Raw genomic sequence first — 22,335 nt, 5'->3', positions numbered from 1 at the left:
CTACGTATCCCACAACTTAAGAGTTCCCGGCGCTGTCAAGCACTCGGGAAGGTCACACGCGTGTTTTTGAACACGAGAGAAAAGATGGAAACGAATTGTGAAGCAGAAAAATAGAAAAACGGCGAGTTCGGCCTTACGGTGGGAACAAGAATAGAAAAGGCACCAGCTGCTTCAACCTGTTAAATGAGGAATTATTTCAAACGGTCAGCTTTGCTTCATTTGTAGCTTGAAAACATCACCTGGTTTCTACTATGTTCAGGAGTATTGCTAAGATCCAGAGACAGTTTGGGAAACTACTGTCTGTCTGTGAAGTATGCCCAAGAAAGCAGCCTTTAACAAGCAGTTTTAAATACTCCACAGCCATAACAGGTAAGAAAGATTTTCACAATTCATACAACTTCTGACCCGACTAACGATTAATGCAATCAACGTTATTGTCTCTTGTTAACCAGAGAGAAAGAAGTTTTATGAAGATGTTACCATAACCCAAGGTGAAGGTAAGCGTGAATAGTGTATTAGAAAGTAAATTCTTCATTAGTTGTGTCTGATTTAAGTAATTGTTTGTTTCTCAGACATTTGGGAGAAGCCATTTAGCTATAGTGATCCCCACCGTTGAACCCAGAAATAAGTTCACTACCCGTCCTGCTTTGATATGAGAATTATAAATATCTATTTTTGTATCCCTGCATGGAGAAAACCTTGATATAACAATAATCCAGTGTTTAAAATGGATCTTATAGGTGGTTTATTTGAGATAAACCTGGACAGAAGGAAACTGAAGACTCCAGGTGGGAAACTGTTCACAGTGCCAAATGAAGCCCTGGCCATTGCCGTGGCAACCGAGTGGGATGCTCAAAGAGAGACCCTGAAGTTCTACACAATGCATCTGGTACAAACTTTGACCTTTATACACCTGGGGTGCAATACTGCAGAATTTCTTTTCAATGATGCACCGAATAAAACCAACACATTGTCCATCAACTTTATGATTTTCCCCCCATTAGAACAGAAAAATAGGTTATTAAGCTGTTTTGAGGGTTATGAACTTTTACTCTGCTTTGTGATCTGCCGCCTTCATCATGTATTTGTTTTACTTGTATAGTTTCATTGCAGTTCTGCAAAAAGTATTCATACAAGTGGAAGTAGTTCCTATTAAACAGCGGGGAAAAGGTTCTGTAAATCACATGGAGATGTTGCTATGACTATATAGTTGAAATATCAACTATTATCATTATAGTCTGAAAAACATTTTGTGTCACACCATTAATTAATGAAGTGTTTCTATTCCATTCTCACGGACTGTTATTTCACAGTTTGATGTGTGTGTATGACAAATGTCATTCAACTGCATGGCTAAAGAAAATATATATATATATTTTTTGGATCACTGTATTTAAAATGACACCTTTCATGTTTGTACCTTTTTACAGATGACATCTCATTACAATAGTCCAGTCAGGCAAAAAGTCCCCCAGGATTAACTGGCACAAGATTTAAAAAACAAACAACAACATACGACTGTTTACAAATTTAACTTTAAATCTTTGTCAGCTTTGTTTTATGCAACTTGTATGAATGTAAAATATGAAGTGACTGTGAACTTCTTCCTGCAGACCACACTGTGCAACACAGCTCTGGATAATCCCACCCAGCGGAACAAGGACCAAATGATCAACGCTGCTTTAAAGTTTCTGGAGACCGACACCGTCTGGTATGCTCTTTATTCTCATTGTTGATTAGTTCATTCAGTGTTACATTGACCTCTGCTCTATTACTTTTGATACTCCTTTAATGGTCTCAAAGGTTATTAGAAGTCTTTGGACTTTTTTGTTCATTTGGGTAGATTTATTTTTCCACTGCAGGAATACAGCCTTCCCAGGGAAACAGCGACACAGAAAGGACTTTTTTCCCCAAACGTCATGTGGATGGAAAGGGAATTGTTTGCCAAATGTTTAACACATTCAACACTGATTAAAAAAAAAATAATAATAAATAAAAGTATTGACCTTTGTGCATCATTAATTTCGGCGTCACATCTTTTCTACTACCCTCCTCTGTCATTAAGTACAACACTTTATTAAACCGCTAGAACAGTACAGAATAATGTCAGACTGCCACCCCCGCCACCCGGAAACGGATAAGCGGGAGAAGATGGATGGATGGATGGTAGTTTTTTGCAGGACTGAAGCAGTTTAAGAGATTTATGTCGGCAAAATCAGTGTTTTAAAAGTGGTCATATCTGTTCTTACTGACTTAAGACGGCGATAAAGTGAAGTGATGGATGCTGGTTAATGATGTTGTGTTTGTTGTATAGTTACAGAGTGGACGAGCCCCACGGTTTGGTTGAGCTGCAGAAGAACGAGTGGGACCCTGTGCTGCATTGGATTGAAAACCGGTAACGACAAAATGTTCTCGGTTAAGATCCTGTATGAAATGGTTCGCCTGATCTTTATTTCTCGACACCCGTCTGCAGGTATAATGTCACTATTGGCTCGTCCTCAAACATTTTGGGTCCGGAGATTCCAGAGGAGACCAAAGACACGTTCAGGCAACATCTGAATTCTTACAACTTCTGGTCCCTGACGGGTAAAACATCCCCAGCCACTGCAGGAATGCAGCTTTCCCAGGAAATATTGTTTTGTATATTAAGGTGACTGTGATTTCTCCCGCGCAGGACTGGAGTTTGTCATCACACAGCTGAAGTCTGTTGTTCTGTCACTGGGGATGATTGACAGGCATCTGAGTGTGGAGCAGGCGGTGCTGCTGTCCAGGCTGGAGGAGGAGTATCAGGTATGGAAGCATGATGCCTCCCTTATAACACAATTTCATCTAATTGATGTTTTGGCCAATGGCTCACGTGATCCAAAGCCAATAAAAAGCCATGGGTGTTGGTGGCTTTGAAGTGAGGGAAGCAAACTTGTTTTCAGATGTGTGCAGGTTCAAATCCCGCAGCAGCTCCTCGCGCCCTGTACTGCGGCAGCTCACTGCCTCCATGTGGAGATCAGGTTAAATATGAATGGTTTAATTCAAAGAAACAATTTCCCCTGAGGAGAGCAATGAAGTATCAGAATAGTGTTTCACCGTCATACCTGGCACCCTTAGAGTTGTTCAATAGAGTTTATTTTATGATTTTTATTTGACAAAAGTAGAGAAAATGTAAACTTAGCTTTGCAAGATGACGCTCTGCAACCCGGGGTGTAAAACATAAGGCCTGTGGGCCAAAACCGTCTCACAAGAGGCTCCAATCCATATTACTGTATTTTGCATCAGAAACCTTCATTAAAATTAACTTGATGTTGATATTGTAGTCATTTTTGGTACTAATTGTTTGGTTTTTGTCAAAAAATATGGATAATTTAATCTGACTATTTTGCGCCACAACAAAGAAAAACTTAAAACTCCACAATGTCAATCAACTTTTCTCCTGACTAAACCTAACTGAGCAGCATGCAGCGGAAATCATCTCGGCAAACTTGATTTCTGCCTTTCTTAGTCCGAGTTTTGCTTGTTTGGGTCCAACACGCATTCAGCATTTCCTCTGCAGACAGTTGAGTGATTCTACGCGTCTTCTTCTCAGATTCGAAGCTGGGGAAACGTGGAGTGGGCGCACGACTACGACAATTTCGAGCTGCGGGCTCGGACCGCCGCCGGAGCTCTTTTCGTTCACCTCTCATCCGAGAGTTCAACTGTCAAGAGGAAACTGATGCAGGACTGAGAAACGTGGGAGCTGCCCTGGATCTCGGAACGCAGCAGCCGCCACGGTGTTATGAACACTTTTGTCTCCGTACAAACGGAACCTGTCCCGTTTTAGTTTCATTTCACAGCGATCTGCTAAAGTCGTCTCACTCCAGTAAAACCCGTGGCCTGTCTTTCCTGCAGTGTTTATGTGCGGCGGTTGCCAAGTGAGTGTCTCTTCAGAGTTTCCAGTAGGTTCTCAGTCCCCCGTGACATTTTCTGACTCTGACGTGCAACTATAGCAGAATAGTGAATGACGTCTGTTTGGTGGTGGAATGCCATTTCCATGTCCTTTTTTTTTCTTTTTCCCTGTGAGGAAAAGTGATGCAAATGACTGTCAATGCAATACAAACTGTTCTGTGTATAGTGACTGTAAAGGCTTTCTGCATGTGAAAATATTCACGTTGCATTAAAGAAAACTGCATCTGGATTTTTTTTCTGGAATTATTTAAGTGCATAACTTTTTATTTGATTTTTTTGCAGTGGAGGAAACTACCTGCCAGGTTTCATTAGGATATTAAATAACATTTTAAATGTTATTGAACATCAGCAGCAAAGCTATTTGGTTACAGTAATTCTTCTGATGATAGTTTGTCCTGCCGCCGTTGTGATTTCTTCACATTTGCACTTGCAGATTCTACAATTCTCAAAAGAAAAATTCAATTAGATGTCCATCATTTGATGATTTCTTGCCGCGATACATGTCCTCTTACTTCTTTAAATCTAGTTTTCAGTGATTTTGTGATATTCAGGTCATCAGTACTTTGCATACATGCAAGTGTCTCTAGTCTCAGAGGCAGCAGAAGGTATGGTTTATATGTCTGGTCTGAACTGATCTGATTTTATCTTCATCCATCCTGAAAACATCCCAAAGTCATTGTGACCTACCTGTGACAAGATTTGTCAAAATTGGTATCACTTTTGGGGGATTTTCTTTAGGGGTGTTTTTCTCACTATAGCATATGTAAATATACATTTTTAATCTTTGGCATCCAGACTATCTTTAACGGCATTCAACCTCAACTAAAAAAGAGTTTAAAACAAGGCAAAACAGCTGGAATGGCTCAAAATATAAAAATGGCTACAGATAGTGAAATATTTTGTTTTTTTTTAAAGCTAACATTGAAGTTCTGAAATATTATTGCACCCTAAAATAGTGTTTTCAGCTGTGCCAACCTCATTTTAATGGTTTTGTAGTTCCACATAGATTATATTTGGTAAAAAGTGGCAAAATAGATTTTACTAGTCCAAAATGTTGCTGAGTTCTGGGCTAAAATCTGAAAACATCACTCCACTTTTTTCATCCACCGGCCAGTCTGTTTGACCTCTTCATCCATACGCATTTATACCTGCTGGCTATCATACAATCAAGGATATGAAATGGGGGGCATTTGCTTGTTGTGAGGCAAGAGTGCCGACCACTGCACCGCCATGCAGCCCCAGGTTCACGGACAAAAGTTATCTTAGCTCCACAGTCAAGACACTTATCACTTTCATGACAGTAAAACCTTTTGATAACATTGTCAGCAGTAAAAAAGAAGAAAGAGGTGGGTGGCAGGTCATTCATGATATTCTTTCTTAAACTATAAAGATAAAACTGAAAATAGCAGCCATGTTTATGCTCTAAAATTGTAAATGTGTAACTTGTTTACAGCAACAAAAAAGTTCAATAAAAGTCGTTTATTGAAAAAAATTAAAATAACAAAAGACAGACTCATTTCTTTTAATTCAGACCTTGAAATATCATTTGCTCAGGTTTTCCATGAAACAATAGATTTTTCTTAGGTTTATCTTACTAAAGCTAGATGATCTTTGTTTATTCTCCCCTTGATTTTTTTGTAATTGCTTTAATATATTTCATAATCTTAATCGCTCAAGATTAGAATGCTTAATCGTTTTGTTTTGATGTATTATCTTTATTTCCTTGTAAAACACAGTGAACTGTGCCTGAAATATGCAATACAAATAAAATATCCTTCCTTGCATGTCTGTGTTGGAAGTTTCTACAAACATAAAGCAAAAGAAGTCCCCAAAGTTCATTGCGTGGAAAAGCCCTGTCACTTGTGTCTGTCATGATTTATTTTAATCCGTCTGAGTGACATGTAATCTCAGAATGAACGCCACAGTCAGACGATATCAGACTTATTGGCTCAACCCTTGATTCCCTTTTATTTACAGTCGCCCTTCCAGCAGTTGATGGATATTAATTCTGACCAATGATGGTAAAGGTCAGGATTTCTCCACCAATCATGTCGCTGCGTGGGCGGGTCCATAGGGACGTTTTCCCCATGTATCGTCCTCGTCTCATGGACTGACTTGTTTGTTATCGAGCAAGATGGAGTTCCTTCTGGGAAATCCTTACAGTACCTCGGTGGGGCACTGCATCGGTACGTACACACACATTTAGGTCGCGACGGTTATGTGTGCATGTGTCGTGTCTGCGATTTCTGTTCCTGTGAGGGCCGTTTCGCGGTTTGCTGCCTTTAGCAACATGCTAACGTCACTGGATGAGTTGGTCCAGCTGGAAGCGGCTGCTTTAGCCGCCTCGCTAACCCGGAGAGACGGTAACATCCTCCGTCACCGAGCGGGACTCGACCCCAACCAGCTGGGGCTCCGCTTTCCGTCATCCCCGGCTCTTCAGTCGGAGTTCAGCTCGTCGGGGCAGACTGTTCCTTCCCCCGTGTCGGTGGACGTGTCGCTGAGTGGAGCTAGCCGTTAGCTCGCCCTGTTAGCCTGTCGTGTGTTTATCAGTGTGTTGCTCCTTCATGTCTCTGGATGTCTTTTCCTGCTTGTTTGTCACAGAGAGAGCCACCGATGGCTCCCTGCAAAGTGAAGACTGGACCCTCAACATGGAAATATGTGATATCATCAATGAAACAGAGGATGGGTGAGTAACTCATAAAATAAAAATCAATAATTAACCTTTATATTACTCATCAGTGTGCACAAGAATAAATCATCCATCCGTTATCTTTTGCTGTTCACACATTGAACTGGCTTTCTTCTTCTTGGTTTTGACATGTGTGTCACAGTATGAGAGTGAATCCAGCACTACCTGTGTCAGATGGGTTTTATGCCAGACCCCTGTTGCTTATCTCATTGCTCCATTTACCTTGTACTGCATGTTTCTGTGTGAAGTCCAGGTCTTGTTTGATTAGTGAGGTTGTAAACCGGCCTAGGTTGGTCTATTCCAACACTGCATACTGTAAATCAGCAGTGAGAGAGACATCAGATTCTTACTTTTGTTCACGTACAAACACGTATTCAGCCCACTGCTGCCACCACCGATTGAGATATAATAAATTAGTGTTAATCGTCTCGTTTAACTGTTACAGCACCAGTTCCAAAATTGTGAGAAGTCAAGACCACTTTTACCATTCACTGCAACGACAGTGAGAATCCAAATCGAAGCACACACTTGTCTCTTGATACTTATGCTTGTAGCGTGTGATATGTCTTGTCTTATCACTCCATCGTAGAGGTGCAGTGATGTTTTACTTTGCTATATCTGTGTAATGTCTGCTTTAACGTGCATCTTTCTTGTGTGTTTACAGGCCAAAGGATGCCATTAGAGCGGTGAAGAAGAGGCTGAATGGCAACAGGAACTACAGGGAAGTGATGCTGGCTTTAACGGTGAGTCAAAATGTGCCGTAACACCTTCGTAAACATTATGAAGATAATCTCAGTGTTTCAATCTGATGCATGGGGCAAGGGTTAAACGAGGTGCTGTCATTTTCCCCTCTTACACAATGCAACATTACGTAGATCAAAATCCTTCCAGCCACTCGATGTGTTTCGTAATTCACTTTCACACTGTCCTTCCAAATTCTCAACATGCCTGTAAAAAGATTTATTTGTGAAAAGTCACGTTCTCCGTTTGGATCCCTCAGGTTCTGGAGACGTGTGTGAAAAACTGTGGCCATCGTTTTCACGCCCTAGTGACCAGCAGGGACTTTATAGAGGGCGTTCTTGTCAAAATCATCTCTCCTAAAAACAACCCGCCCACCATCGTTCAAGATAAAGTCCTCGCCCTGATTCAGGTAAGATATGAGTGGCACTGGCTGCATGTATCCTGATTATTCAATCAGTGCATGCCATAAAACATGGCTGGAATGGCATTTTTACTGTTTTTATACCTCATATCAATTTCATAAATACTCTAGGACAAATTATATTTTCTTAAAATTAGTGCCTATAATCACAATTTGTCATTGTACAAGAAGTGCTGTGTCAAAGTTTGTTCCTGTCATAGTGAGGATGAAATATTTGTCACCGTTACGGTCATCTAAGCTGCCAAAGCTTGTTGGACTTTGGGATTGTCTGTATTTTGTGTGCCATTGTCGGTCAGTCGGTCATTGTCTGTCAGTATATAATAACTTATATGATAAGTCAGCAGAGGTTTGTGGGTGGCGTTGGTGTTTATTACAGTATGTACCGCAGTGCAGGAGGTGGCCGGTCATCCCCAGGCAGAGCCTCAGGTGGAAGCGCAGCGTCTCCAGGGCTCCGGTTACCTGTCTCAGCTTGGGTGACTCTGCCAGGTTCATGTGAGCTCCTCTTATTTCAACCCGGGAATCCACGTGACCACAACTTACGGCGTGCACCCTGGAGGGCTGGAGAGTCGCCCTGAGGCAGAAGGGAGCGTCTAATTATTTCTTGTGTATCTTGTCATTAGACAAACAAGTGTGTGACGGGAGGGTCGGGCTGGAGAAAATGGTGTGTGGGTTTTGGTAATTGCGTAGTTGCACTGCCTTCGTGCAACAGCTGGAGTGGGGTTTGCTTTTCTTCGAGCAAGATGGCCGATTCCCAGGTGGGCAGCAGACTGTGGATGCAGAGTGCGGCTCCCTGAACACCTGTCTCGTCTCTCAGGTGTTGAAGAGTGTAGTTTACAGTTGATAAAAGCATTACGGTGCAATTAAGGCCCCGTTGAAACGACGGCGATTCAGAGGAAAACGCGTTGTTTTTTGTGTTTTCGTTTCAGAAAAGAATATTTAAAGGTGGTTAGACTCTGTGATCTCAGCTGTCTGCGAAGAAAGATGAGCAATCGTGGTGTTGTCATGGATCTGTTGGTTAATGTCAACTGACCGCAGCATGTGACTGCTGCTATGAGCAGCAGGCGATCGTGGCTCAGTGGTAGAGTCAGTCGAGCGGTTCGAATCCCGCTCTATCAAAAAGTCATTGTCGTTGTGTCCTTGGGCAAGGCACTTTAACCACATTGCCTTGTATGAATGTTGGTGGTAGTCGGAAGGGTTAGGGTTAGGGCCTTTGGCGCTTATCACCACTGCTTACCACCACTGGTGGGACTGGTATGAATGAATAATGGTCTCTGTACGCGCTTTGAGTCAGCGCGAAAAAAGCACTCTATAAATCCAAGACATTATTATTAGCAATCCGAACGAGACAAAGCGACACCGACACTGCATCAAGACTACAGTCTGATGATTTCTAAGACAGTAAAATACCCTAAACGTTTTCCCAACATAGAACATTTACTAGACCACCAGTTTAATTATCTGTTAACTTTGTTTATTTACCTATTCCCAAGACCAACTTCCAAATCCTAAAATCTCAAAACTGACTGAAATGGACAAATGCATTTTCACCAGAAACCAATTGATTTGTTATGAGAGAATTAATTCAATATGAATGAATTGTGTCTTAATTATGCATCCAGATGAAAAACAAAATAACTTTTTCAGTAGAATCGTTGTGCAGTTCAGTCCATCACAGCCGGTAATTTAGAAAGAATTTCACATCAGAAAGCAGAAGTCCATAAACACTCGACAATATCTCATTCACATTTATTTGAGAAATGTTGTCAAACAACCCTGATTTGAAAACACTTTTCATGCATCTGCAGCTTCAGTTTCAGCTCCAGACATTTAAGAAAGAAGTAGTCAAAATGTGTGATTCTTACTACGACTTTCGCCCTTTCAATGAATGTGATCAGAGACTCTTGTTTGTCATGAAGTCTGTTTCACAGTCGTAGCAAGGTGTCGTTTAAAGTGTGGTGGAGCCACACCTCCCAATGGAAAACTAACTTCAAGATAAAACCTTGTGAATAGACGTCAGATAAATGAAGAATGACAGATGTATACTTCGATCTAAAAAAAAAAACCTAAACTGTTACTTCAAGGTGAAGAAATTCTATGTCTAATTTTATAGTAATACCACATTCATTACAAAATGGATTACTCGCTGCCGCCCACACTGAGGGAATCACTGACATACAGAATAGTCTTGTTATTCTTCGTGGTTGTCACCTCGGATTCATTTGAGAATGGCGTCATACAGTCAAATTTACTGTTCCACCAAGTTCATTACATCCATGTTGCACAATGGAAAAGTAAAATTGAAGAGCCTGAAATCTCATATAAATCATATTGTCAGAATGTTGAATCTGGCATTTTTCAGACAATCAATTAAAATTCTGTAGACTTCAGGACAACGTGAATGATAATTGTTTTAAAATGATAATTCTTTTAGCTTTGGGCGTCTTTCCGCTCGTTCTATGTTGATTTGTTCTCGTCAGATTATTCCCAGGTGTGGCTCGGCTGTGACGTCCCCGCTTTAAAGTCCAGTCAGACACTGGTTTGCTTTGAAAAGTGACTGAATAGAGCATGTTTGGAGTACAAAGTCCTTGTGCTCTGGTTCCTGAACAGTGCATGTTTGTCCTGTTTGGAATTGTTCTAATGACCCGTGGCTGGGAGAGTAAAGGCTCTGTGGTTCAACTGAATGCATTCACGGCACACAAACCCAAATCATGAGCGAACAGGCTCTTTAAGCTATTCCCACACCACCTGCTTTGTTTGCTGTGTCAGCCCAGCCTTTACCCTCACTCTCCCTGTTTTTTTTTTTTTCTCTCTCTCTGTTTACCCTCTGTTTTCTGCAGGCATGGGCTGATGCATTCAGGAGCAGTCCGGACCTCACGGGCGTGGTTCAGATCTACGAGGAGCTAAAAAGGAAAGGCATCGAGTTCCCCATGTCGGATCTGGAAACCCTGTCGCCTATACACACACCCCAACGGGTAGGAGGCGTCACACCCCGCCGCCTCAATGTGTGCTTGAAGTTCCAGTGGAGAGATTTACAATTAGTAGTTCTCTCCTTCTCTGAAGGTTGCATCAGCTCCAGAGGGCGACTCCACCTTACACAAGTTCAGCGCCACCACTCAGCCCGCTCCAGCTGCTGTCCCACCGGCGTACACCGCCCCTCCGGTCCCCAGCCTGCAGACCTCGGGCTCCATCAATCCCACACCTGAACAGGTACAGTGGCGTGCCCATGCCAGACGGTTGGATCAGACATGTCACTCAAACACTTCGTTCCCACAGGAATGAACTTTGTAATCCGTCTGTACTCGTCTAAAAAGCACCAGTGCAGACGGATCTGGCCCGATGCCAATGCCAGGACATTTTCCCTCCAGTACTCGGAGAGATCAGATGAACTGAACCGCCTCTTTATTCACCACCTGTCGCGTCGCAGTGAAGTTCTCCTGGGTGGTTTTTATTCAGCACTTTACCTCGGTTGTGGCTAAAACTTTTATTTATCTGTTATTTCGATCTGGTTTAGGAATGGAATTTTTTTTTTATTGCAGTATTCTAATTTTATTTCCTTTCATGGAAATTTATAGATTATGGAGTTGATAGAAAGTAAAGAATTTAATTGGCAATCTGAACAGATTATACATGGTTTGCTAAAATAAATTGAAATATCTAATCTGATAAAAAGTTTTTCCATCATCTCTAATGACTTTTTTCCCCGTTCATAACCTTTTTCCATAACTTCACTGCCCGACCTGTGCTGTCATCTTGTCTGACTAGATTAGTTTCACTAATTTTCATCAGTTAATTGAACAAATATATATATATATATATATATATATATATCAATTTTTAATTTTTTTTTGCTTCTAGTGGTTGGATATTCAGATTTTTTTCCCGCCACAATCGGAACATAGAAGAAATCAGAAGCACTCTTAGTTGATCTTTGAATGCAGTTTGAATGACATCATGTGGGATCATCGTTCAGTGCATCGACTAAGATATATTTTGTGTTTGACCCTGTTTTCTTATAAATAGTCTGATTCAGGGCCGGTGAGCTAAAATCGTCCCTAAAGAAGCTCCAATTTTACCACCAAAAAACCAGCCTTTTTTTTTTTTTTTCTAAAGAAGCTTCTTAAGAGTAGTTGACAAAACACTGAGACCTGAGTTGAGATATCAGTGATGCTGCCATGAAAGACGACTACCTCGTTGCTCAAAGCCATGCTGTCAGTGTGAGTTTGTGAAAACACCCATAACGCAGCAGCTAAAGTTTTTTTTTTAATATTTCACTGTATTTTGCAGCTGAAGGTTTCATTAAAATTAACTCTTTTTTTTTTTTGAGATTGTTGTCATTTTCATCACGTGTACTCTGTGCCACAACATAATAAAACTTTATAGTTTAGATTTAAAGGTCATTGTGGAACTGTTTTACTGGTCCTTTACTGGCCACTCAAGATGAAATGTGTTTGATGCCCCTGGCTTAATTGTACCTGAATTTATTTATCTTTCCGTCATTCAGATCTGCCGGCTACGCAGTGAGCTGGACGTCGTCCGAGGAAACACCAAAGTAATGTCAGAGATGTTGACCGAGATGGTTCCAGGACAAGAGGATGCGTCCGACTATGAGCTGCTGCAGGCAAGAGACCAACTCTGTGTCTGTCGTTTCTGTGTGTGCGTCTATTCTGTGGAGTGTTTGAACGTGTGTGACGGGCCGACCCGTAAAGAAGCAGTGTCCTGCATTTTGTGTTGCCCAGGAGCTGAACAGGACTTGCAGAGCAATGCAGCAGAGGATAGTGGAGCTCATCTCCTGCGTTTCTAATGAGGCCGTGACCGAGGAGCTGCTGCACATCAATGACGACCTCAACAACATTTTCCTTCGCTACGAACGGTGAGGAAACGACCAGCTGACGTTCTCGCGTCTTCTGGTGGAAGTGCAGACGGCCACGCCGGTCTTGACACCAGTGCCAGGGTGTGTTTGCACAGATTTCCTTCATTTCTTTCGTGTCCCGTCTTTCTGGCTGCAGGTATGAGAGGTTCAGGTCCGGGAGGTCAACAGCGCAGAGTGTCAACAATGGGGTGAGTCAGCCGTTAAGTTGGAGAACTTGGTTCGAACTGAGAACTCCTCTTGTCTGTCTTCTGAGCTTCGTCTCCTGTGTCACAGTGTTTGCAGTCTTCCTCACATTTTGTGCACCTTTCAGTGTCCATAGTGGGAACTTGCATGTTGCCTTATATCTTTATATGACGTTTGTTCAATGTACATGCCGACTTAAGTGGAAACCCGGCGCATCTGTTTGCTTCCTTAAAATCATTCATTCATGTCTTTCTGCTGCGATCTGATTTTGAGTGTGAACCACAGTCTAATGGGAAAAGTGAAACTAAAATAGGCAGCAGCTCAGCTGTAGCTTCAGACCGGACTCTCCAAGCTATAGAATAAGTTCTGCTGCACATCCCGCAAATGCATGTTCACTGCAAAATTCACCCAGTTTGAAAGGGAATAACATTGATACCAACATAACTTGTCAAGAAGCATTGAAATGTTATTAAAGAGACTGTTAGAAATCAATACAATCGTGTGACTAATTAAATCAGTAGAATACAAATGCATTTCAACACAAACAGCATGGATGCTTCCCTTCCTTGATAAACGCCACTTCGTGTTTGACGTCTTGCAGCAAGGCATTCGGTCGGTGACGACGGCAAAGTTATGGCTGCGGCATCTGGCGAGTTCAAAACACAGGAAGCTCTATTCAGACTCAAATCGGAGGTTTTTTTTCAGCATTTTGGATTCCGCGGGTCAAAAAATAACAAGTCTGCTATTATTGCAAGAGAGTGATTCTCTACTCAAATGAGACACAAATCTATTTCCCTAGACAGCTGATCACTCAACTGGTAAATTCCAAACTGGGACCAAAGGTTATTAGTTATTAGCCTTTTGATTGTTTATTGAAGAGATTTTCTTCTTGGTTTATTTTATATGAGATTTGATTTAAAATTCAGTTAATTTATCTTATTTTTGTTTAGACAAAAGGTATTTTAAGTTAATCTCAGATTTACTTTTCTTTATCAAAGTTTGTGCCTCATAATGAGCTCCTGTCGCTACCTCAGGAATAACATTGTGTTTATACATTATTGAAAAGAAGACGAGAAAATCCAGTATTGGATTTAACAGAAATGATATAAAGATTTCAGTCAGTTTGTCTGGAAATTTTATTTTGTTTAAAATAAAATAAAAGGTATTATCCCCATATTTCACTGCTTTGGGATTCACTCCTCTGAAGCTTTTTAAAATCATTGCAGAAAAACGTCACACAATTGAAGTGACAAAACTAATCTGTGCTATTTGTGTGTTGTTGTTTATATATCGATGAGGTTTGAACACCCTGGGAGCATTCCCGCCTCTTCATGGGGTTTCCACTTATTTGGACATGATACATCAGCCATAATTCTCCCGCCATTACATTGTGACCCTGCAGAGGCATGCCAATCGTATTCACTGTCTCTTCCTTTCTGTTTTCTTTTCTGTTTTTCTGTGGCTAGCTGAGACAGGCAAGTATGAAAACATTGTCCCCCCCCCCCCCCCCCCCCCCCCCCCCCCCCCCCCCCCCCCCATCCCTGTTCAGTGATCACAGCGACAGTTGAAACATGGCTGAGTAGTATGGGCCCCTCCTCCACCTGTGTCTTTCACCCCATATGGCATGTTTTGACTCTGCGGCCCCGACATGTCGAAGCCGGAGGTGCACGGACTGACAGGATCTTAAGACGGCAGTAAAATGACCAAACGCCGCCTAAAGTCACTGTCACTCTGTGTTTGCATTCTCAGACTGTCAGAGTTTAACAACTACGAGAGGATCATGATAGACGAGCACAAATAGGAAGTGTCCTTCCTCCCTCCCTGCTGTTCTTCTGGTTTCATAAGGGGTTTGTTTTGGTTGGCAATTTGTCTATTTTTAACAAGAGGAGACTGAACTAAGAGGACAATGAGAGTAAATCTTTTACATAAATGTGTTGAACTAGAGAAACGACCAGATTTATTATAAATACACAGAAATAGTTCATACCTTTTTGTTTTATGATAGTTTAGGTCAGGGGAGTCAAACTTTTACTTCAGCTTCCACATGCAGCACTATTTGATCTCAAGTCACCCTAGAAAATACTATCATTATGATATATAACTAGAACTCTAAATCTCTGTTTTTGTGCTCCAAATATATCATAAAGAAATTCACAACTAATGACAAACCTGAAATTTGAATAAAAGAGCTGCAATTTCAACAATATCAACTTACAGATCACAGTGGCTTTTTAATAAACCATTTACTTTATGTAAATAGTTTATTCAAAATCCAGTCATTCAGTCACATGCTGGAACTAAAAAATATAGTCTGCTAGTTCATATTATGATCAAAATAACTGGTCAAAGTCTGGAAACTCTCATTAATGTAGACACATTTCTACATCTGTGTGTTATTCCTGATCATCTCCACACAATACAGATGAATGTGTGCCCCTAATGGTCAAATGACTATATTGCAGTTAGTCTTGTGGCTGGATTGGACTCTGGCGGCTGGAGATCATAAATCACGAAAATACATTTTTATAACGTATTCCATCAGTTCAGATGTTTTTCTTTTTTTTTCCCTTTTCAAATCATGATTATTGAACTAAAGTTGAAAATATATACTCCTTGAACCCATTTTGAGTTTTTCCATTCATGCAGGGAGTGTAGAAATAGCTTTCATAGAAAGTTTTCCATGAAATTAAAAAGATTCTAGTTGCACCTGTTCGTCCTCATAGTGAAACATTAGATCCCCTTAACAAGCAGTTTTCCAGAGAGTCTGTTCATTTTCCTTTGTCCTCAGACATTTTCATGTTTTCCTCGAGTTAATCAGCAAGTTTCTATGTTTTTTGCTTGTCATGCACCATAACTTCATTTTAAATTTTCCAACATGTTATTTTTCGGGCATCGGCGAAGTGTATTTGTACTTGTTTGTAGCCTCCCACTGGAAAATTTGCTTTGCTCATGAACCAGAAACCCCCAAACCTTTTTCTGTGTTCCTACATGATTACAGAGCTCTGTTCCTTCATGTCGCAGGTCCTCAGCGAGGCCACAGAAGATAATCTCATCGACCTGGGACCCGGTTCCCCGGCCGTGGTCAGCAACTTGCCCAACGCAGCTCCATCCAGCTTGCCCCCCAACCTGACGGCCCCCGCCGGACGGCCCTCCTCCCCGGCCTCGCTGGCCTCCCGCCTGGCTGGACTGGGTATGTACGCTAACTATATTCTTCTTCTTATATAGTATGAAACTCCGGTACTACAGAGTACAGATTCACCTGAAATCAGACGGCACCATGTTTCATTACCTAAACGAATCCTTGTGACTGAGTGAGTGGAAGAGTAGGCGATTTTCCAAGCCGGACTTGACCACAGCATTGCGGCCACTTGAGCGTAATGGCGTCAGTAGCTGCGTGTTCAGATGACGCTCCAGAGGCTCCGCTTTTCAAAATGCGGCGCAGATTACGGCCGCTGAAATATTTGTGACGCGAAATGCAAGGCCAGCGGCGTGAAAACTTCTAATCTGAGGGAGCTCCTGGCGAAGCACTAGATTTTTCTCGAGGCTGAAGAGCGCACAATTTGACTAGCTCAGTTCTACCATCACAGATCTACCACCTTGATCTACCATCTTGGATCTATCATCGCAGCTCTACCATCTTGGATCTACCCTCACAATGTTTCCAGAGAGAAATGGAATGGAATGGGCGGACGTGGAGTTGGTTTTAATTTGAGCATTATTAGGAAAAAACACTGTATAGTTGGAGTTAAGACATTTTATGTTAAAGAGATTTTGTGAAACAACTGTGATGTTGTATGTTGTTGTGATAGCTTTGTTAAAGTTTACACATTAAGAAATGAAAAAGGTAAATTTAAAAATTATAACATTTTATTACGAGATAAACACGTACTGGTTCCCAGGTACCGTATCGGTTCAAATGTGAAAGGTTCCCATCCCTAGTCACAACTAATGATAACATCCAGGAGAGAATACAAGTGTGTATGGTGACTTGAAATGAAAGTAGCTGTCCTTGCTGTCCAGATGTGGGTGCAGACAGTGTCAGCAGTACACTGAGCTCCCTCTCCAGCTGTAAGCCTCCGCCTGCCCAGGACGACTTCGACGTGTTCGCCCAGACCAGGACTGGAGCCGCGTCTGAACCCAACAAGAGGTAGAGACATGCTGGGAACCAACTCCATCCCATACTGCCTGTTATGTTTGTGTTGTTTTAATTTACGCATTGAAAAACGAAGTAGAAGAAAACGAGTTTTGTTTATCTGCTGTCAGTTGTACCACAGAAGCCAGCCAGCCTCCTGCAGGAGCTCCACCCACTCTGGACGTCATGCAGCCAGCCGCTGGAGGGGTGAGTCTCCACCCGTTTGCACAACAGTGTCTCACGTAAAAACTCATTGTTTTGGCGTTTTCCTTTTACAAAATCTTTGCGTTTACACAGCAACGTTCTGAAAACAATGTAGTTAACATACCAGGCCACTAGTGGGTGCTGTTGGTTTTTTTTTTGTAATAAAACCACACACGTGCGTGCAGAGAACAATGCGCTATAAACATTAACAATGGGAAAACAGACATTCCCATGTTGGATTGCTATAACAGAGTCTTTGTTTCTGAAGTAACTTTTCTGCAATAGTTTCGTAGCTGCTCAGAAAAACATGCGAGAAAGTGTCTGTGTGACGAAGCCGACATCTTCTCATGTTTGCGCTGCCTTGTTTGATTAAACTAATCGTTCAGCAAACAGAAACTAGGTTTTTTTTTTTTTTCTGTTTTGAAACGAATCCAGCAGCAGCTTCCAGCAGTTTTCGCAGCCGGGTCGTTAAAGCCTCTCTGTGACGGCGTCGTGACCGAAGGGTCGTCTTGTGGTGTCGATATCTACATTTCTGCTGGGGTGTAAAGCGTGACAGTGCTTACTGTATCATCACCAGCTTTACATGGCATTCGTGTATGTGCGTGCGTGCGTGTGGGTGTACCTTCTGTTTCTTTTTTAAGTTGCATTTGATGTTTGTTGTAAGTCATGTTTTCTGTTGGGGCTTTTTGTTTCCTTTTTTTTCTGGCCACTTGTGGTGCCCCACCCCCCCCATTCCAACCCTCCACCACCCCTCCCCCCCGCAGCGTGTCGGACGCCAGTCCTCTGTCATGGATGACATAGAGGAGTGGCTGAGTACTGATGTGGTGAGCCCATCATGATTTTATTTTTAATTTCCGCTTGCTTTTGTCTTTTCCTTTTTTCACGCTCCTTTTCGCTTTCATATCAGCTTTGAACCCAGAATATAGCAAATCTACCTCGCCTTACGTAACCTCACCCTTCTACCAATCACCTTTAGCACGCTGCTTCGTGTAACAGTTACTAACACTGTGTTTTGAGGATGGAGTGACGATAGGGATGCACCGATACTGACACCGATACCAGTACCTGGTCTGATCCTGTATGGAGTGCTGGTACTGTTGGAGGAGTGTGTAACGTCGACTGTGCGGAGGTGGTTCAGCCTTCGCGTATCGTTTGCATATGGAGTATAAATGAAGCTTAATGGCTACTAACTACTGTTAACGGTACTTGGAATCGGCAAGCAACTAAATGTTACTTTTCGTACTTGCGCTGATCTTTAAAGAAAGTGGTATCGGTGCATCCCGAACTGTCACTATCATAAAAGAACTGTTGAATGTAGACTTGTGAAAGAAAAAGCACTTTATTCTGCTGCAGTTTTGTTGTTTAATTACAGTGAAAAGTTTGGTTTTGATTCCATAATTAAAGTAGCGTGTGCGATCGAGGACCACAGCCAATGATACAGCGTTTTACGATATTCTGCTTTTTTTTTGCACATTATGAGTGTGTGTGTGAGAGTTACTGACTGGTAACATCAATCATCTTGGTTTGTTGATAAAAACATGAGTGTGGGGTAATGAAAGGTGACGGGCTCCACATTGTGTAATATCAATCAAATGACTGATCAGGATATGATGTTTGTAATCGATTGGTTTTGGGAACATGAACAGAATCACTGACTGACTTCTGCTTTCCGGTGCTTCACACCGAGTTTTCTTAGTTTGATATGTGACACTTGCTTTTTCTTTGTCAACAGAAAGGAGATGAAGGGGAGGAAGGTGTCACAAGTGAAGGTAAACGTCACTTTTCTCTGGTTTTCTCCGTTTGGTCCAACTGAGATCAAACCATATTTAAGTGGATCCAGACGAGTGGAATTACAGCACAATAAGACATTAATACAGAACTATTCCAAATTTTTCCATTTGCATTCGTGTGAAGGACGTCAAAGTCAGAAGCAGGTGCGAAGATCGGACTTGTTTACAGAAATTACTTTTTAAAGGTTGACAACTGAATGACAATGGGTTTTAGCCTTTTGTTAAAAAGTAGTTAAAGGAGTGATATTGTCCAGCTTCTCAACACTTCCTCTTGGTCTCATTGGTCCAAAAACCTTCTATTCAAAGTTTGATTTTCCTCCATTTGAATATTGGATCATAGGAGCTGCATTCAGAATCTGCTGTGTCTGTGTGAGCTGGATTGGCTCCGCCCACACATGCCCATCTTGGGAAGAGGAGGAAGTACTTCCCCTCGTGGTGCCATGTGCCAGAACAGAGCTGCCTAATTGTGGGAGGAGTCAAAGGGAGGGCCTACCTTGTTTGGGATTGGCTAAACCCCCAATGACACTATATAGGGTTTGATTTCTGATTGGCTGGTTGGAGCAACACACTTTTTAAAACCTGAAACAAGCCAGGGAGAGAGAGGACAGACTGTCTTCACTTCTGGGGTCGTCATTTCAGGTATGGAGACGATTAGTACTGCTGGAAAACCTTTAGGAAGTCAATTTTGTAGAATATGAGCCCTTTTAAAAAAACTAATTTGTAGAAATGGAATTTAAAGTTTGTTTTCTCCGTTTGGCTCGGTCCATCCAGAGTTTGACAAGTTCCTCGAGGAGAGAGCCAAAGCCGCCGAGATGACCCCGAGCCTGCCTTCCCCCCCGAGCGGATCCCCGGGCGGAGCGCAGGGAACCCCCGGACGCAAGAAGCCGGGCCGACCGGAGGACGCTTTGTTCGCCATGTAGAGCTCCCAGCTTCCACCTCTGATCCCCAGCCTTAGACCTGAGCAGCTGAGCAGCACGACCTGGGACCGACCGACTCGACACTCAAACACTCCCCAGTTACACCAAAAGCTCCCCTCATTCAGCAGAGAATTATTCACGCTTATTCCTCACCACAAAGGAACAACCCAGCAGGTGGTTTGTGTCGTTCTGCCGCTAGACGACTGCTCTCGCCCGGCGTCGGAGGCTCCTACTGTCGTCACGTCAAGAAACGCTCCAGCCTGTTGTGACCTGCAGAGCTTCATGTTGCAGCTGATCTGGATCAAACAGTCTAGAGTGGTATAAAAGTCCATTTATCAAATTGACGCAACAGGCCGTGATCGTTTCTCCAGTCGCGGAAACGTGGTGGTCGTTGTGGGGGAGGGGCGATCCGACCCTTCAGGGTCTCCTTTCCATGTCTTCATCAGTCCCTCGCAAGTCTTTCTGAGATGAATTTGTAAATCTGTAAATGGAAAAAAATGTTGAGTTTATTAGCCGTGTGTATATTTAAGCTACATGCTGTATGTACGAAAGAGATGGTAATTTAATGTAGATTTGTTTGAAAAAAGGGTTTATGCTCCACTCGCTTTGACAATAGGGATGTACCTCGACGGGGGGGGGCGGTTTTCATCAGAAAAGGGAAATGGTATACATGTGATGATTTGTTAAAAAAAAAAAAAAATCCAACAATCTTATAAAGATGAAAAAGGGAAACAGACGTTCCTGTAATTCTGCCTTCCACACTTGAAAAGTCTCTGAATCGAATGCAGCGTTCAATGATTTCAACAATCACATTTTATTGAGATTATTTTTGCTGACATTTGTGAGCCTGAAGCTGCTACGGTTGATTTTGAAAATCAAGTCTGCTGAACGTATCCTCACTGTGGAGCCTCACACGGGGCACCATCAGATTTGCTGAGTGACGGCACATGTGCTGCATTTATGTCGTGCTGTACGTTTTCTCTCCTACATTTGAGCTGCAAGGACCAAAATTGTGATTTAGATTTTTTTTCCTTTTCTGGAAAGTTCTGGATAGCTTGAGTTGTTCCGTTATTAATTTTTTTTTTTTAAATTCCTGTTATGTGATGAGGGATTTGGGCGATTTGCACATTTATTTATTTTTTGGGGGGAGTGCATTTCTCCTTTACATCTTAGAAGGCCTGACCTTTCAAACATGACATTTGTTTTTGCAGAAATGAGCTCGCCGCTGCCGCGGCGCTACAAATTAGACATTTCCCTCCCGACGATAATAAATGCGACGATCACGACAAGCTCCAGACAAGCGCACACTTCCCCACCTGTACTGTACGTCAGCCGACACTTCGCCCAGAGTGATTAACCATTAACGCTTAGAGCAGAGATTTAGAAATAATTTATTCAAGCACTATTTTTGTTTCTCTTGAAAACAGTATTTTAAAACAAATGCTTTATTGTGCAAAATTAAAAGGGAGAAAAGAACTTTGTCTGGCAACAGAATAAGAAATCGTCATGACGGTGTGTGTGTGTGTGTGTGTGTGTTCTAGTGTTTCTTGGCTTTTGTTTATGGAGTTCAGATTTTTCTACATTGCTGCTGGTTCGTTTATCTTATTTGTCATAGTTCTTTTAATTTGGTTCTGTGAGTTTTACCGTTGGATGAACACCAGTTTCCTCATGAAGGATAAATATTCTGTTTTCTCTCAACTTTATGTGGTTTTACATTGTGACCAGAATATTTAAAAAACAAAACACTAAACATACTTGGGACACTTTTGACAATGCATCCACGTTGCACATTATGAAAGGGAAGTTTCTTTTGTTTTCCTTCTGTTTCCTGGTTTTAGTGTGAGTATCAGCTGTTCTGTAACAGAAATGTTGAATCTCGGTTGATTTCTCATTTTGTTAGGGGAGATTCAAAGAAAAAAGAAGAGTCCTTTAAAACTGTGTTTGACCTGTTGTTCTCCCACCAGCCGGGGTCGGCCTGGTTCATTGGCCGGGGGAAGCGATGCACCTGGTTGTACGCAGGCTGGATAACTTGCTGGAGGGATTGTAATCAGGACCGTGTGACTGCAAACTATCCTGAGTTGCCTCATCTCTCATTTCTCTTTGTGTTGTTTGACTTCTGCATGAACTCTAATAAAACATTAGCAAGTGTTTTGGTCTGCGTTTTAAATTCACGTCAGGCCTCCACCCACCAATCAGATTCTGTAGCTGACCTGTAGTAAACCCTTTGCAGTTACCTCACTCCCCGCCCCCCCCCCCCCCCCCCCCCCATCACCCCGGAGGCCCATGGGCCCCTCACCAGGGGCTTCCCCATTGGTCCTCCAGAATCGCCTCATCCCATAACATGGCCCCCTCGCACAGCGTCTCGTTTCCCGGTCAAGTAAAGACGTTGTGTGAGTCAGACGGAGGACCGGACAGGACGTCTACGCTTTAATAAAGGACGGCGAGTTCTCAC

At 42.3% G+C, this 22,335-nt stretch overlaps 2 protein-coding genes across 7 annotated transcripts; both read left to right on the top strand.

Moving 5' to 3' along the window:
* Nucleotides 1–41: 41 nt before the first annotated feature.
* Nucleotides 42–4,164, top strand: atpaf2 (ATP synthase mitochondrial F1 complex assembly factor 2). Of its 2 annotated transcripts, XM_080468605.1 has the most exons (9): nt 55–138; nt 226–369; nt 453–497; nt 741–889; nt 1,614–1,711; nt 2,315–2,395; nt 2,474–2,586; nt 2,675–2,790; nt 3,578–4,164. In XM_080468605.1, exons 2-9 carry the CDS (start codon nt 252–254, stop codon nt 3,713–3,715), a joined length of 858 nt encoding a protein of 285 aa, XP_080324731.1. In that variant the 5' UTR covers nt 55–138; nt 226–251; the 3' UTR covers nt 3,716–4,164. The 2 variants fall into 2 exon arrangements, with proteins under 2 accessions (XP_080324732.1, XP_080324731.1); XM_080468606.1 differs by having other exon boundaries at nt 42–369; nt 453–491.
* Nucleotides 4,165–5,984: 1,820 nt separating this feature from the next.
* On the top strand, nt 5,985–22,032 carry tom1l2b (target of myb1 like 2 membrane trafficking protein b). 5 transcript variants are annotated; one of them, XM_080464882.1, is made up of 15 exons: nt 6,001–6,122; nt 6,538–6,622; nt 7,290–7,368; nt 7,626–7,775; nt 10,625–10,759; nt 10,848–10,994; nt 12,289–12,405; nt 12,524–12,657; nt 12,794–12,845; nt 15,862–16,030; nt 16,861–16,987; nt 17,104–17,179; nt 17,941–18,000; nt 18,909–18,945; nt 19,738–22,032. In XM_080464882.1, the coding sequence occupies exons 1-15, from the start codon at nt 6,071–6,073 to the stop codon at nt 19,884–19,886; spliced, it is 1,569 nt and encodes a 522-aa protein (XP_080321008.1). In that variant the 5' UTR covers nt 6,001–6,070; the 3' UTR covers nt 19,887–22,032. The 5 variants fall into 5 exon arrangements, with proteins under 5 accessions (XP_080321010.1, XP_080321009.1, XP_080321008.1 ...); XM_080464881.1 differs by having other exon boundaries at nt 6,032–6,122; nt 10,830–10,994; XM_080464884.1 differs by lacking the exon at nt 17,941–18,000 and having other exon boundaries at nt 5,985–6,122; nt 19,738–22,031.
* The last annotated feature ends 303 nt before the right edge of the window (nt 22,033–22,335 follow it).

This window comes from Lipophrys pholis (genome assembly GCF_963383615.2).
Source record: "Lipophrys pholis genome assembly, chromosome: 1".
Classification (NCBI taxonomy): Eukaryota; Metazoa; Chordata; class Actinopteri; order Blenniiformes; family Blenniidae; genus Lipophrys; species Lipophrys pholis.
Note: the sequence above shows the minus strand (reverse complement) of the source record. Positions and strands in the feature narration are given on the sequence as shown.